The 14,611-nt window shown below is 41.6% G+C and overlaps 1 protein-coding gene across 6 annotated transcripts in view; it reads left to right on the top strand.

Annotated features, from left to right (window-relative positions):
- Window positions 1-14,611, top strand: part of LOC124711403 (DNA ligase 4) — a 296,581-nt gene that overhangs the window by 92,105 nt on the left and 189,865 nt on the right. For all 6 annotated transcript variants that reach the window (XM_047241458.1, XM_047241460.1, XM_047241461.1 and 3 more), the window contains exon 4: window positions 4,601-4,755. In XM_047241458.1, coding sequence (XP_047097414.1) covers window positions 4,601-4,755 — 155 coding nt within the window. The remainder of the gene's footprint in view (window positions 1-4,600; window positions 4,756-14,611) is intronic.

Here is a 14,611-nt window from a genome sequence, read left to right as displayed (position 1 = left end):
AACATGAGTAAGTGTGAATATTACCAGAGACTCATTGAAAAGCGGTCACTCTGTCAACCAAAGAGAATGCACTTTGCTTGAAACATTTGATGAAATTCTACTCTCACACCTTTATTTTTTGATATACTACCAAATAATATCTCATAATCAATTTGTGTGCATAATTCTGTCTCATGTTATCTGAAACTTGAAATCTGTATTAATCCAGAATGCTTTGTATAGTGTAAACTTTAAACTACTACATATTTTTATTGTAAGTGCCCAACTGTAATACATTATGTTTACAAATAAATACAAATAAAACTATTTTTTGCATCACCCATTTATTTATTTTGGCAGTACGCATTTCAGTGTTTCACAGCATCATCTTGAAGTGGAGCATTATTTAGTTAGACACTGAAGTGACAAAAGTCATGGAGTATCTTCTAATATCATGTCAGACCTCCTTTAGCTTGTTGTAGTGCAGCAACTTGACATGGCATAGACTGAGCAAGTCATTGGAAGTCCCCTGTGGAAATATTGAGCCATGTAGCCTCTATAACTGTCCATAATTGTGGAATTATTGCCGGTGCAGGATTTTGTGCATGAACTGACATCTCAATAATGTCCCATAAATGTTCAATGGAGTGCATGTCGGGTGATGTGGGTGGCCAAATGATTCACTCGAATTGTCCAGAAAGCTCTTCAAATCAGTTGTGAGCAATTGTGGCCCAGTGACATGTTTGGGAACATGAAGTCCGTGAATGACTGCAAATGGTCTTCAGGTAGCCAGACATAAATATTTCCAGTCAACAATCGGTTGAGTTGGACGTGAGGACCCAGTCATGTCCATCTAAATACAGCCCCCACCATTGTGGAGCAACCACCAATTTGCACAGTGCCTTGTTGATAACTTGGGTCCAGGACTTCATGAGGTCTGCCTGAGGTCTGCACCACACTCAAACCCTATCATCAGCTCTTACCAACTGAATTTGGAGAATCATCTGACCAGGCCACAGTTTTCCAGTCATCTAGGCTCAAACCAATATGGTCACAAACCTAGAAAATTCATTGCAGGCGATGTCATGCCGTTAACAAAGGCTCTCACATTGGTCATCTGCTGGCATAGTGCGCTAGCGCCAGATTTGACAGTACTGTCATAACAGATACGTTAGTCATATGTCCCACATTGATTTCTGTGGTTTTTTCACACAGTGTTGCTTGTCTTTTGGCACTGACAACTCTACACAAACACCACTGCTCTCAGTCACTAAGTGACTGCATTGTCCATAGTGAGAGGTAATGTCTGAAATTTGATATTGTCAGTGCATCCTTGACACTGTGGGTCTCAGAATATTGAATTTCTTAAAGGTTTTTGAAATGAAATGAAATGTGCCATGCATGTAGCTCAACTTTTCCATGAATCACATGAGTATAGATGAGAGCTCTGACAATGCCCTGCCCTCTTATACCTTATGTATACAATACTGCTGTCATCTGTATATGTGCATATTGCTATCCCAAGACTTTCATCACCTCAGTATATATTTGGTGTGAATGAAGACTGCAGATGCTTTTCACAGCAGTAGACCAGTATTGTATGTTATGTTGTATCTTTTGCTGATGATAAAAATTGTTTTTTCAGAAAGATACCTTAAAAGTTAAAAAAACATGGATTTGTGACAGTAAATTACACTTACAGGGGCAGTAATTACACAGGCCAACGACGGAAAAACTTTTTTGCTGAAAATACCTTATTCTTATGTTTTTTAGGGTGGGAAATCCAAATATGATTCTTAAAAAACTGTTTCACCCGCCATTTTTTCACATTTTACAGTTAAATTTATTCGATTTTTTAAAGAATTTAACAGCTTTTATATAGTTAAAATAATTTAAAAAGGAGGTGTAATGAATGTAGATGATGTTGGTAACACTGCTGAAAAACATTTGCTGGCAAAAAAAGGTTGATTCTATTTTTGTGTTAACAGATGGTGTTTTGTTTACAATCAACTTAACCTCACTTTCCTGTTTCCTGTACGTTTGCTCAGTACAATGTCTGAGCATGGTTGTAAAACCTCTGCTGACAGTTTTTGTTATATTTGTGGTGAATTTGTGATTAAAAAACACCAAAGACATATTACAGACTTTGTGAAAAAGGTTTATCTATCATATTTTGGATCTAAACTTGGTGATCAAGATAAATCTTTGGCACCACATAAGGCATGTTATGTGTGTGTTGAAGAGCTGAGAAAATAGCCCAAAAAGGAGAAAAAAGCATTTGGATTTGCTGCTCCTATGATATAGAGGGAGCCAAGAAATCATTCCGATAATTGCTAATTTTGCAGTGTTGATATTACTGGTCATAATTCGAAAAACAAGAAGGTAATAAGCTACCCTAACTTCCGTCTGCCATCTGACCAGTAGGGAATGGTGTAGATTTGCCGGTTCCTGAACCACCAGATGATTTAAATTCTATTCCAACAGAAGTATTTTGTGCTGTACAGTCTGATTTAGATGAACCAGATGATGATGAATTCCATTGTAATACAGAAAAGTCTAGAGCCCAAATTGTTTACTCAGACCAAGCATAACGATTTGGTTAGGGATGGGGGCTTAATGAAAGAAAAAGCTGAATTGCTTAGCTCTAGATTAAAAGAAAAGAACTTACTGGCAGTTGGAACTGGCATATGCATGTATAGAAAGAGAGAGCAGCAATTTTCCAAGTTTTTTCAACAAGATGATGATTTAGTTTACTGCTCAGACATTCCTGGTCTGATGAATGAGTTTGGTATTGAATACAAAAAGGAAGACTGGAGGCTGTTTATTAATTCATCCAAAACTAGTTTAAAGGCTGTTTTATTACACAATTGTAACATGTATGCATCTACACCTGTAAGACATTCTGTACATATGAAAGAAAGCTATGAAAACCTAGAAATAGTGCTAAATAAAATAGGCTATTCTGCTCATGGTTGGATGATATGTGGCGATCTAAAAGTAACATCCATGCTCCTTGGTCAGCAAGGTGGCTTTACCAAATTTCCATGTTTCTTATGTGAATGGGACAGTATGGTTAGGGATCAACACTGGTGCAGAAAGAACTGGCCTGTGAGGTAGTCTTTAAAACCTGGTGAGAAGAACTTTCTATGCAAAAACCTTGTAGATCCAAAAAACGTTCTCCTACCACCTCTACATATAAAGTTAGGCCTAATGAAAAAGTTTGTAAAGGCTTTGCCTAAAGATGGACCATGTCTTAATATTTCTGCCAAAAGTTTCCACACCTTTCAGAAGCTAAACTAAAAGAAGGTATCTTTGGTGGACCTGACATTAGAAAATTGATGTTTGATGTTAACTTTGAATCCGCAATGACTTTAAATGAGAAAGAAGCATGGGTATCATTCAAGCAAGTCATTACAAAGTTCTTAGGACATGAAAAAGATCCAGAATATGTTTCTATTATAGCTACAATGTTAAAGAAGTTTAAAACTTTAGGATCAATAAAGGATGGCAGCCAAAAACAGTTGCAGGATAGAATTTTTTTATTAAAATTCTTGACCAAGGTTTCGGTACATATAAATATACCTTCATCAGAAGTAAAACTTCTAAAATTACATCATGCACTGGAGAATAATAAAACAATTATGCCAAAAGGCGTAATTGTTTTATTATTCTCCAGTGCATGATGTAATTTTAGAAGTTTTAGAAGTTTTACTTCTGATGAAGGTATATTTATATGTACCGAAACCTTGGTCAAGAATTTTAATAAAAAAATTCTATCCTGCAACTGTTTTTGGCTGCCATCCTTTATTGTGAAGAATTTTAACAGTTGCTGCTGCAGCCATGTTTAAAATCTTGAAACTTTAGGATGTTTAATGAGCCTGGACGTTCACTTTTTGAACAGTCACCTTGATTACTTCCCGGACAATATGGAAGATGTTAGTGAGGAGCAAGAAGAGCATTTTCACTAGGACATTAAAGTGATGGAAAAACACTACCAAGGCCGCTGGAACACCAACATGATGCGGGACTACCGTTGGTCACTTCACCGAGAAGTTCAGCAAGTGACTCATTGTAGAAAAAGCTGCACAAGAAGCTTTAATGAAAAAAGAGAAAGAAACTACAAACCAATTCCAACTGACAAGTGAAACCTCCATTAACACATATCATTGTTTTAAGTAGCTTACTGTAAATACAAACCATGTTTATGTTGTAACAAAGCATTTCATTAATTTCCCCATTTACCCTATAGCACAGGATTTTTATACTATATAATAAAAAGCATATTGCTTGAAAACTGTGGGTGATACAAAAAAAACTAAGGCTAGATTTGGATTCAGCTCATAAAAATCTATAAAGATCAGCTATCAAAGTTAAAAAAAAACATTTTTCAAAAACATTTTTTGTTGGCCTATGTTATACATTTTGTTTACATAAAAACCAGTGTTTGTGAATATGTGAGAAATAAATAAATAAAAATACTACTTTGTTAACGTAGCCTTGAGTTCCGTCAAATTTCTAGTTGTTGATTACTTTACTTTTTGATTGTTGTCTGTAACAATTAATTTATGGCTGCTGTTTTCAGAAACTATTTTAACCTTGCTTACATTTACATTTCCTGCAGATCTCCAAAAGCTGGCGTGAATCAGGCAGGAGATTTTGCGGAAGTGGCATACTTTGTTCTGAAAAACCATTGCGGAGAAGGAAAGAAATTTACTGTGGAAGATGTGAATTCCCGTCTTGATGCACTGGCTCAGAAACATGCAGCTCGTGATCGCAGTATGTATTAATAATTTGTTCATTTTGTGTTGCAAATAGTTACGGTAGGACAGAACTATATATGATGATGTAAGTAATTTTAATGCTAAGGAAAGTCTAGGATGGAATAACAACTATATTATGAAAAGGATACATTGCTAGTCACCATGTAGAGGGGATGATGAGCCACAGACAGATATGATGAATACCTTTTAGCTTTTGGGCAAAAGGCCCTCTTTTGAAATAGAGAAAGAACACAAATTCACACAAGCACAACTCACACACAGGACCACTGTCTCTGGCTGCTGAAACTTGACTGAGTCATAACTGAGCCAAATGGGAGCAACAATCTGGTTGGGCGGTAAGGAGAAGACATGGGGCAGAGAATGGTGGATAGCAGGGTGGAGTTGGGGGAAGGCGTGGTGCTGCTTGTGGGACCTTGCATGGACTGATGGGGACAGGGTAGGAACTGCTAGTTGCAGTCAGGAGGTTTGAGGTGAGCAAGAGAGGAGAGAAGTAGATAAGGGGAAAAGAACTGATTGATAGGATAGAAGGCTGTGTTGTGCTGGAGTGGGAGCAGAGAAGGGGATAGGTAAGTGGAGGACAGGGATTAGCACAGCTTGAGGACAGGGGGGTTATGGGAATTAAGGATACATTGTGGGAAGAGTTCACACCTGGGTAGTTCAGAAAAGCTGGTGTTGGTAGGAAGGATCTAGATGGCACAGGCTGTGAAGCATTCATTGAAGAGAAGCATATTGTATTGGGCAGCATGTTCTCTTTAGGCCACAGTTTGTTGGTGGCTGTTCATGTAGATAGACAGCTTGTTAGTTGTCATGCCCATGTAGAAAGCAGTACATTGGCTGCAGCTTGTAGATTGTAGTTCACATGAATGATTTCACAAGTTCTTTCATTAACAACCTTGAATTCTTTAACCAAACTTGATACTTTGTCATGCATCACAAACCCAGTGCCAAGTTTATGTTTACCTACACACCCACCATAAAATAGTACATGTCCATCTTCTTTATGAGCACCCTCACCTGTCCATCTTGTCTCGTATACTGCCACCAAGTCCAGTTTATATTGCTTAATTTCTGAGACCTTAGCCAGGATGGTTTCTGGTCTATACAAACTGTGAACATTCCAACATCCAAAATTAAAATTTCCAATTTGTAGGCAATTTTTCCTTTGCACTTTTTGCCTCCCATTGTATTCATCCATGTCTGAGGCAAGTTTCATAAAAAGAAGACTTTATTAAGTGTTAGGTTTGGAGTACACATTTCTGAAAAGATTAGAAACTTAGCTGCCTGTGTTTCCAAACTCTCTCTATAAGAAATGTGCAGTGATACGGTAATTTTTGAATGGTATGTGGGATCTGAAACCCAGGATTTAATGTCTAGCATCTTTACATTCCCAACTAATATGTCTTCATCAGCCAGTCCATGTGTGCTGCAGATCCATATACTCCAGAAACTGCTCCCCTTGTGGTTCACAAGTTTCAGATCTTAATGTGTCCAGCTTTGCCAGTGATTCGAATTCACCGGAGCAACAACAAAATGAACACTCATTTCAGAGCCACCCTACAGTTTCAGTCTTCATCATTATGATTATGTTTAATGAAATGTTAGGTGGTCTTCAGCCTGTCTTTAGAGGTCATGTCTAAGTAGCAGCCTCTTTGGCACGCATCACCAGCACATCTGGAGCTGATAAACAAACCCACTATCCACTAGACAATCCCCAAGGGAAACATTAAACCTGAAGCTGTAGTTATGAACAGCAGTTACACTCAGGGGTGCAGTGACATGCCAGCACAAACTGCAGTGTATATGTACCACTTAAAGTTACTCTTTCATGGATTTCATTATAGCCTTTGATGGTACATATCTGTGCACATCAAAATTTTCCTTTGCATTAAATATTCTAAAAACAAAACCAGAAAGAATTTCAAAATTTGTAGAAGTGATAACCAGCCATTGTGATTGACAGGCAGGAACTTTTTTTAAGAGAAATGTAATAAAAGTAGCAATACTGTAAATAATTGTATTTATTCTCATAATAGTATATAACACAGTACTACAATGGGTAAAAAATAGTTTTATTTATGAGTAAGGTTAAATAAATTGATCTTGTCAGGTGACAATGCAATAGCTGCTTCTTTCTTGATGTGAATGGAATCTCACATGCACACATATTGGGAAAAAAGGCATGAATATACACACATGACTCTTCTTGTGTATGAGGCAACCATAGATACACAATGACAAGGTGTACTGTACACATTCAAACAGTGTTGGACTGATTGTTGACAACACACTTCACAAGGGTGTAAATGCACTGAGAAGCTGTTGTCAGTATGCCAAATTGTTTAATTAGATGTGTGCAAGAGAGTACAGAGTGAATACTCATGTTATGATTGTTACACACTCCTATACAACAAATACTTTTCGCCTTAGTGATTAATCACCCCAGCATATGATGCCAGTATACATTAGTAAATGAAAGTAGAAAGTTTAAGTCACATTTTGACATTTTCACCTCCAAAATATGATCACATCCAAAAATGTTGCAGAGTGTAGATGTTTAAGGAGACCTGTGACATGTGGCTTCCATTTCAGGTTGTTATCAAAATAAGCACAAAAGAATTTAGAATATTTTGTCTGACTTGCCCTAATGCATTATTTCTATTGGTGTAATCAGACACTGTGTAATTTTGAATTACATTTCCAATTGCTGAAGGTACTCCATAAGGCTTGGTTATAATACTTGCACCATCACCAGTGAGAGCTATTTCTGCATCTTTAATATGTGATGAAAGATCATTTGTATGAATAATAACAGGAGTGGACCCAGTATGAATCATTATGGCTCACCTGTAGTGTTTAATTCCCATTCTGTACGTGCTGTTTCATTATGTACACTCCCAGAGTTCATGAATGCAACACACTGTACCTTTAATTAGAAAGGGTCAAAACCCATTACCAGCAAGATCTCTGATATCATACTATATGAGCTGCTGTAAAAGAATAGTGTGTATCTTTATTCTCAGTTTCAAATGTAATGACTAATAGTTATTGATTTCTGCACCTTAAGTGTATTTATGTTATGATCGTAGTAGTTGGTGCAGTTGTGTTTAATGATGGAACTGAAGTTCCTCAACATATGTGGAACTCCTGTAAATGAATAAGAAGAATTTCTTCTGTAACACTGTCTGTGTATTGTTCCATGAAATATTACTACATCTTCTACAAACAACTTTACAACATAGGGAACATCATATAAGAGTGTATGTGTCAGTTTGACAGCTCATTACATGACTGAATCTTGTACAAGTTTCTTCTGCTTCTGCATGGATCTCTTGCAGTATTGTTACTGGGGGCTTACTGTGTTGCAACAACTTGAGATTATTATTCATGGAGTGTGTACAAAGGCCCACACAGGTACTTCATCTTGTGGGGTTACTGCATTCACTGCTCCACTTCAAAAACATGGCATCCCTCTATACACTCATTACATGCAAAAATACATAGCAAAACCTCCAAACACTGTCATAAGTACTAAATCACTATATTGTTTACAGTACACAAGTGTTATTCATTGGCTAGGTAGACAGGGGAAGAGGAGGAGGAGGAGGAGGAGGAGATTAGTATTCAACATCCGGTCAACAATGAGATCATTAGAGACAGAGCACAAGTTCAGATTAGGGAAGGATTTAGGAGGAAAGTGGCTGTGTCCTTTCAAAGGAACCGTCCCAAATTTTGCTTTAAGTAATGTAGGGAAACCTTGGAAACCTGAATCAGGATGGCCGGTTGTGAGTTTCAACATTGTCCTCCTGAATGCGAGTCCAGTGTGCTAACCACTGCACTAACCGCTATGTAGACGTATGATTACACATTAATATACTGGACTAAAATGTAACACCACAAACTACACAGTCAGATGCTTTTGACATGCCACAGAAAATGCTAGATGGCAGTATTTTGTCATTTAAATTTTGTGTAAGCTGATTTGCGAACAAAAAATAACTTGTTCTTTGGAGAGAGCCCTTTTAAATTGAAATTGAGACACACTGTTTTGAGAGAAGTGTTTTATATTTCTTAACGTACATAATCCTTTCCAGTACTTTCCAGGAGAAGGTAAGTACTGAGGCTGGTCAGTAATTATTAATTTCTGACTTATTGCCTTCCTTGTAAAGATGTCTAACAGTAGCATATTTTGGTCTGTCTGTTGCACGTTATAGTGATATCTTAAAAAATGGAGCATGGTAGAAATGCACAACTCAAAAATACAGTGCTGGATATTGTTAGAGAATACATCTATCTTGGCTAGCTTGGAAGTATGCTGGAAGACCTAATATCAAAAACTTCTGATGCACCAAGCAAGACTGGTGAGCATATGGAAGATATCCAACTGTATTCAGGACAAAAATGCCAGTGACAGAAAAAAAAATAGCTTTTATTGGATTCTTGACTTACGACTGTGGGACCTGGACAGTTCATGAGTACACAAGAAGGAAACTTAGAACTGTGCAGCGAGGAATGGGAAGTTCTATGTTAGTATTTATGATGAAAGATGAAAATTCTGACAAAATACATCAAATCAGTTACTAAATGGGGGCAGCCTGGAGATAAAAGCCACTATGATATGGCAATCGACCAACCCTGTTGCCAGAAGAAATGGTGACCATTGAACACAGTCGGTGCTGGAATGGGGTCCAAGAGATGGACACAGACCACAAGGAAGACTGCTAAACCAATGGGACAAAGATTTGTGGAAGATCACTGAAGTCAACAACCTGAATATCACACAAGACTGTTCCTCATGGAAGATGATGTTGCAGATATATGTGAGCTCAGTGCCTGGAGGGATCACATGTTTCTAGTGGGAGGCTGCGGGTGCTTGCATCAATGCTGCCAGTACCAGTCATGTGCCAGAGGTGAGTGCCAAACATCCGAGTGCTGTGTGTGACCTCACACTCATCCAAAGCAGTTAGACTTTATGAAGTATAGCATAGTCTTCATCCTAAAGGCTTTGATACATTTTGCTGTTGGCGGACACTTATTATCAGTAGTGCAGGGCCACTATGGGAGAGATAGGGGCATCAATGCGGTGTTGGGGGGTGCAGCCGGCTGCTGGTGGTGTTAGTTGTGTAAGGCATAGGCTGTTGGGGGAGATGGATGGCCAGCCGCGTGAGTGTCCTGGGTGTTGGTGACGATGGCACCTGTGTGTTGACGCCCAGTGGGTCAGAGGCAGCACTGGCGTAGCAAATGGGTTTTCTGTGGTGCCCTGGATATGAGGTGGTAGGCAGGTGTCTTGGGGCCATTGTTGGTGGAGGTTCTTGGTTCGATATTGGTGGTAGTGACATTGGTGTCAGTGGTGTCAATGCCATTAGTGCCATCATGGGGGGCTGGCATTGACAGCAGTGCTGGCATCAGTATTCGCCAGTCGGATGTTGACAAACATGGTGGGTGAGCTGGTAAGTTTTAGATCGGGCAGTATATAGGCGGGGTTCAGCCTATAGATTGAATGAATGCTGGTAGAGATGACATGGAGATGCAGGGTAAACATATTGGAATCCCACTTCAGGGCTTGGTGTGAATAAAGCAGGAACTAGTGAGCATTGATGCGCACCATAATGAGTGTGCATGAGGTGAGATTGATGTGGATGAATATCCTGTGTTCGCCATGGCACTGGGTTGGGGTGGGTCACAGGTGGGTCATGCAGTCCTGGAAGCTGGCTTGAATTCAGGCAGGCTGTCATTTGTGGGCAAGTCTGGAGGAGCTGTTCCACCTTGCTGTTGGTGGCAAGGTAGAAGCTTGACGTCAGGTGCAGGTCAGTGCTACAGAGGTGTATCAGTGCCTGGAAAAGGGGTGATGTAAATTGGTACCCATGGTCAGTTATGATGTGGTGTGGGTAGGCGAAATGGACAGTCCACTTGGAGTCAAAAGCATCAGCTACCATGGTGGTAGATAAGTCTAGTATCAGCATTGCCACAGGCCAGCCTGTATATCTGTCCACCATGGTGAGGAGATAGTGGCAGTCATCAGATGGTGATAGAAGGCTGATGATGTCCACTTGAATGTGGGTGAAGTGATACCACACATTTGGGAAAGTGGCTTCAAGGGTGTGTATGTGGCTGCAGACCTTGGTGTGCTGATAGACAAGGCAGGTGCAGGCCCAAGTCCTGCAGTTCCCTTGAATACATGGCCACATGAAGCACTGTATTACAAGAGCAACAGTTGCATGCATGGTGGTGTGTGTCAGGTTGTGCAACCAGTCGAATGTGGCATTTATGGAATGCAGGGGGGAGGAATGGGTGTGCAGTGGGGAGGAATGGGTGTGGTGAGCCAGTGGATACATTGCAGGAGATACTGCTGTTTGAGCCATGTGTAAATTTTGGTTGGAGGCGGAGTCCAGAAGCAAGACCCAGACTTAGGCAGGAGAGTTCCAGGTCATGATCTGGGGTGCATCATAGCCCAGGGAAGAGGCAACAGCACATGTAGGGCTGAGGCAGTTGGTGACAACATTGTCAATTCCAGGTGATGTGATGTATATCAGTTGTAAATTCAGAGGTGAATGACAGCTGCCGGAATGGACGTGAGGAGCACTGGTCACAGCCTTTTGCAAGGGCAAACATGATGGGCTTGTGGTTGGTAACAACTGTGAAGTGATGGGCCTCCACCAGTGGTCAAAAGTATTTAATTCCCTTGTAGATGGTAAGGAGATCTCTACCATATGTGCTCCAGTGTCATTGTGTGGCAGAAGGCTTGCTGGAGAAGTAAGCAAGTGACTGCCAGGTGTTGCTGGTGTATTGCTGCAGAACAGTGCTGCTAGCAATCTAGCTGCCATCACCACAACGGCAGTTGGGGTGTTGGAAGTAGTTTAACATACAGAGGAAATGATGGAGGTCTTGGAATATCTCTGGACACGGGAATTTGAGGGTAGCTTGCACCTTGTCAGGTAGGCGATGTGTACTGGTGGCAGGTAGAAATACCACCTCACTGGCACTGAGAACACACTTCGCTCTGTTGACAATGATGCCAGCATCCTGGAGGGGGTCAAAAATGTTGCAGTGATGCTCATGGTGTTCCTCAGATGATGCAGAGAAAAACAAGTACATTGTCCAAAAGGCAAAACAGCATGGCAAGCTTTGTAAGATGCTGTCCATGAAACGCTACCATGTTTGGGCAGCATTAGGGGGGCTGAAGGTATGAAAGTGTTCTCATAGAGACCAAGGGACGTGATGATAGCAGTTGTCTGGATGTCCGTGGGTGCAACCAGAATCCAGGTGAAAGCCGTGGCGCAGTCGACTGTGCCAAAAATTATAGCTCCAAGCCAGTGTGTTGTAGCGGTGTAAGAATGGGTACCAGTGAGGGATCATGCAAGCGGTTAGTTTTGAGTAAATTCTGCATGGCCACCAGGGACAATCTTCCTTATTGGCAAGGTGAAGGGCAAACGCCCACAGGCCCTTCAAAGGATGCTGCATGCCAGCAGAAAGCAGCTAGTTAAAGTTGGCCTTGGTAATCTTGAGTTTGTGTGGTGCTAGGGGCCATGGCTAGCAGAAGATAGGTAGTCTGGGGTGAAGTCAGTATAGTGGATAGTTGAATGACAGATCTCCCAAAGTGCATTCAGCAGATGTGTGAGTGCAGGAAATTGTGTTAGGAGGTCAGCATGTAGGCTGGAATATGCTCCCTGTCTTTTTTTTTAAGAAAAAAAAAAAACAACATCAAAACGGGTGGTGCACTTCGTTGATTTCCCCATATCACTGTCAGTGAGGTGTTGGCCAGCAGTGTTAGGAAGCAGATGGTAGTGCCGATGAAGTCCACTGCGATAATGGGAACGGTGGTGTCAGTGACAACTAAAGTCCACAAGGGGGGTACTGTTACAGGCTGAGGTCTAGAACGTGGCAATGTGTGTCATAGTTGATGATGGTAGAGCTATTTGCTTCTGTTAGGAGGATGGCTAAGGTCATGCCCAAGGTCCCATACAAGACACCTCAGAAAGACAGACAACTCAGAGCTAGTGTCCCTCAGGAAAAGTGTGGTGGAGTGAGCATCACAGATGACCATGCACTGGGAGACTGAGGAGCAGCTGGGTATGCCAAATCCTAGTGGCTGTTTACATTTGTGTGTCAAGAGCGGGGTCCCCTGCCGTTCACAACATCTGGGCTGAAATGCTCGCGGCACTATCAAAGGCAAGCCTTATCATGAAAGCTGTCAGCAGGCCGGCTGGAGCTGCAGTGGTGGCAGCTGTCATTGTGTCAGCAGCTGGTGCACTGCAGATTGCGGTGGTCGAAATTGAGGTGGGCTGTGGTTGCCTGCAGCATTGTCATTTCAGCACTGAGGCAGATGAACATGTCATATACTCCTGGCTGCTGGGGCTGTGCTGCAGGCCAGCAGAGAGTGGAGCGGCTGGTGATGTTATGAGCAACGGGGCTGTGCTTGTGGTGGGGAGGGTGGCAAAATGGTCATTTGACTGTGCTGGGTGGGGCATGCAGTGGTGGTGGCAGGCAGGAAGGCCAGCAACTCTTGCAAGCTGTCTGCATGGCTGGTGGCGTGGTCTGTATCGGGGCGAGGAGGTGAGCCAGTCAGATGTTATATGGGAAACCATCAGAGACCATGTATGGCTCCGTCAGGCTTCAGAGATGATGCATAAATTTCAAACATTGCCAGTCCCTATACTGCTCAAGGAAAAAGAGGACCCAGATGTGCTGCATCTCGAACAACATGAGTTGTGTAACGAAGTGACACCTGAGTGTGTCAAGCTGTTGGTGGAAGGGGTGACAAGATGATTGGTGAAAGGGGTGAGAAGATGACATCATGAATCTCTGTCGCATATGTCTGCTTGAACTCACTGATTACCATAGTTAACTTGGTAGCTTTAAGGTGATGCCACAGCTGGTTAGCATGGCATCCACAGAGGAAAACCACAGACACTGGACTCTGTGATTAAAGGGTGGCAAGTGGGCTGTGGCACAGGCAGACGCAGTGGTGAAGGCAGGCGAATGATTGGTCATCAATTGCTTTGGGGCCATTTTGGATGGCGGCAGTGGCAGCAGCAGCACTTACAATGGCTGGTGGGGGTGTTGGTGTGGAGTCTGGCATCTGGATTTGGGCCAACAGTGGTTGCATCAGCACAAATTGCACACACAGCTCGGTGTTCCAGCATTCCAGCTCCGCGAGGCATATGGCCAGTTTGGTGGTGATGTTGTGAGGCGATGGGGCAGTGGCCACATGTGGTGAGGTGTCGGTTGTACCATTGGTGGAAGCCATGTTGCTAGGTTACACAGGCTATGAACACATGGAACACAGGTCAAGGGAAGTGATGCAAAGCACAGTAGCTGCAGGAGTACATTAACAAAGCTGTTGGTGGGGTGCACATGTGCACAGGAATGGAAATGTTTGCCTATCAGGATGTGGCAGCCAACGACATGTGAAATTTGAAAATGAAGCTGCCAGATTTTATTGTCAGGCCATTGTTATGGGATCATTTCCCTACCTAATTTACTAAAACTATTACAGTGTAGTAGAGAGTGGCATGCTAGGAGCTGCATAAAGGATTGTTCTACAAATGGATAAAAACAACACTTTCATGAAAAACCAAATTGTTACACCAAAGGGACATGAATGACTCTCACAGATTAACTGCCCTTGCAGGAGCTCACTTGGTAAATTCTACCTTGCTAAGTAAAGGTGCATGCCTGCAATCATCTCTCATTGGGAAGTATTGTCAGAAAGATCCGGATTGAAGATCGCACAGCAGTATTCATGTTGTCACCAAGTGAATGGTGGTTGGATTGTTTGTGACTTGAACTTTGTGACTAATCATGTTCCGTAGCTGATGTGGACACGGCAAAGTGTTTGTGAAACTTCAAACTCG

The sequence above is a fragment of the Schistocerca piceifrons genome, chromosome 8, assembly GCF_021461385.2.
Source record: "Schistocerca piceifrons isolate TAMUIC-IGC-003096 chromosome 8, iqSchPice1.1, whole genome shotgun sequence".
Taxonomy (NCBI): Eukaryota; Metazoa; Arthropoda; class Insecta; order Orthoptera; family Acrididae; genus Schistocerca; species Schistocerca piceifrons.
The sequence above is the reverse complement of the archived record's forward strand: the minus strand, read 5'-3'. Positions and strand labels throughout refer to the sequence as shown.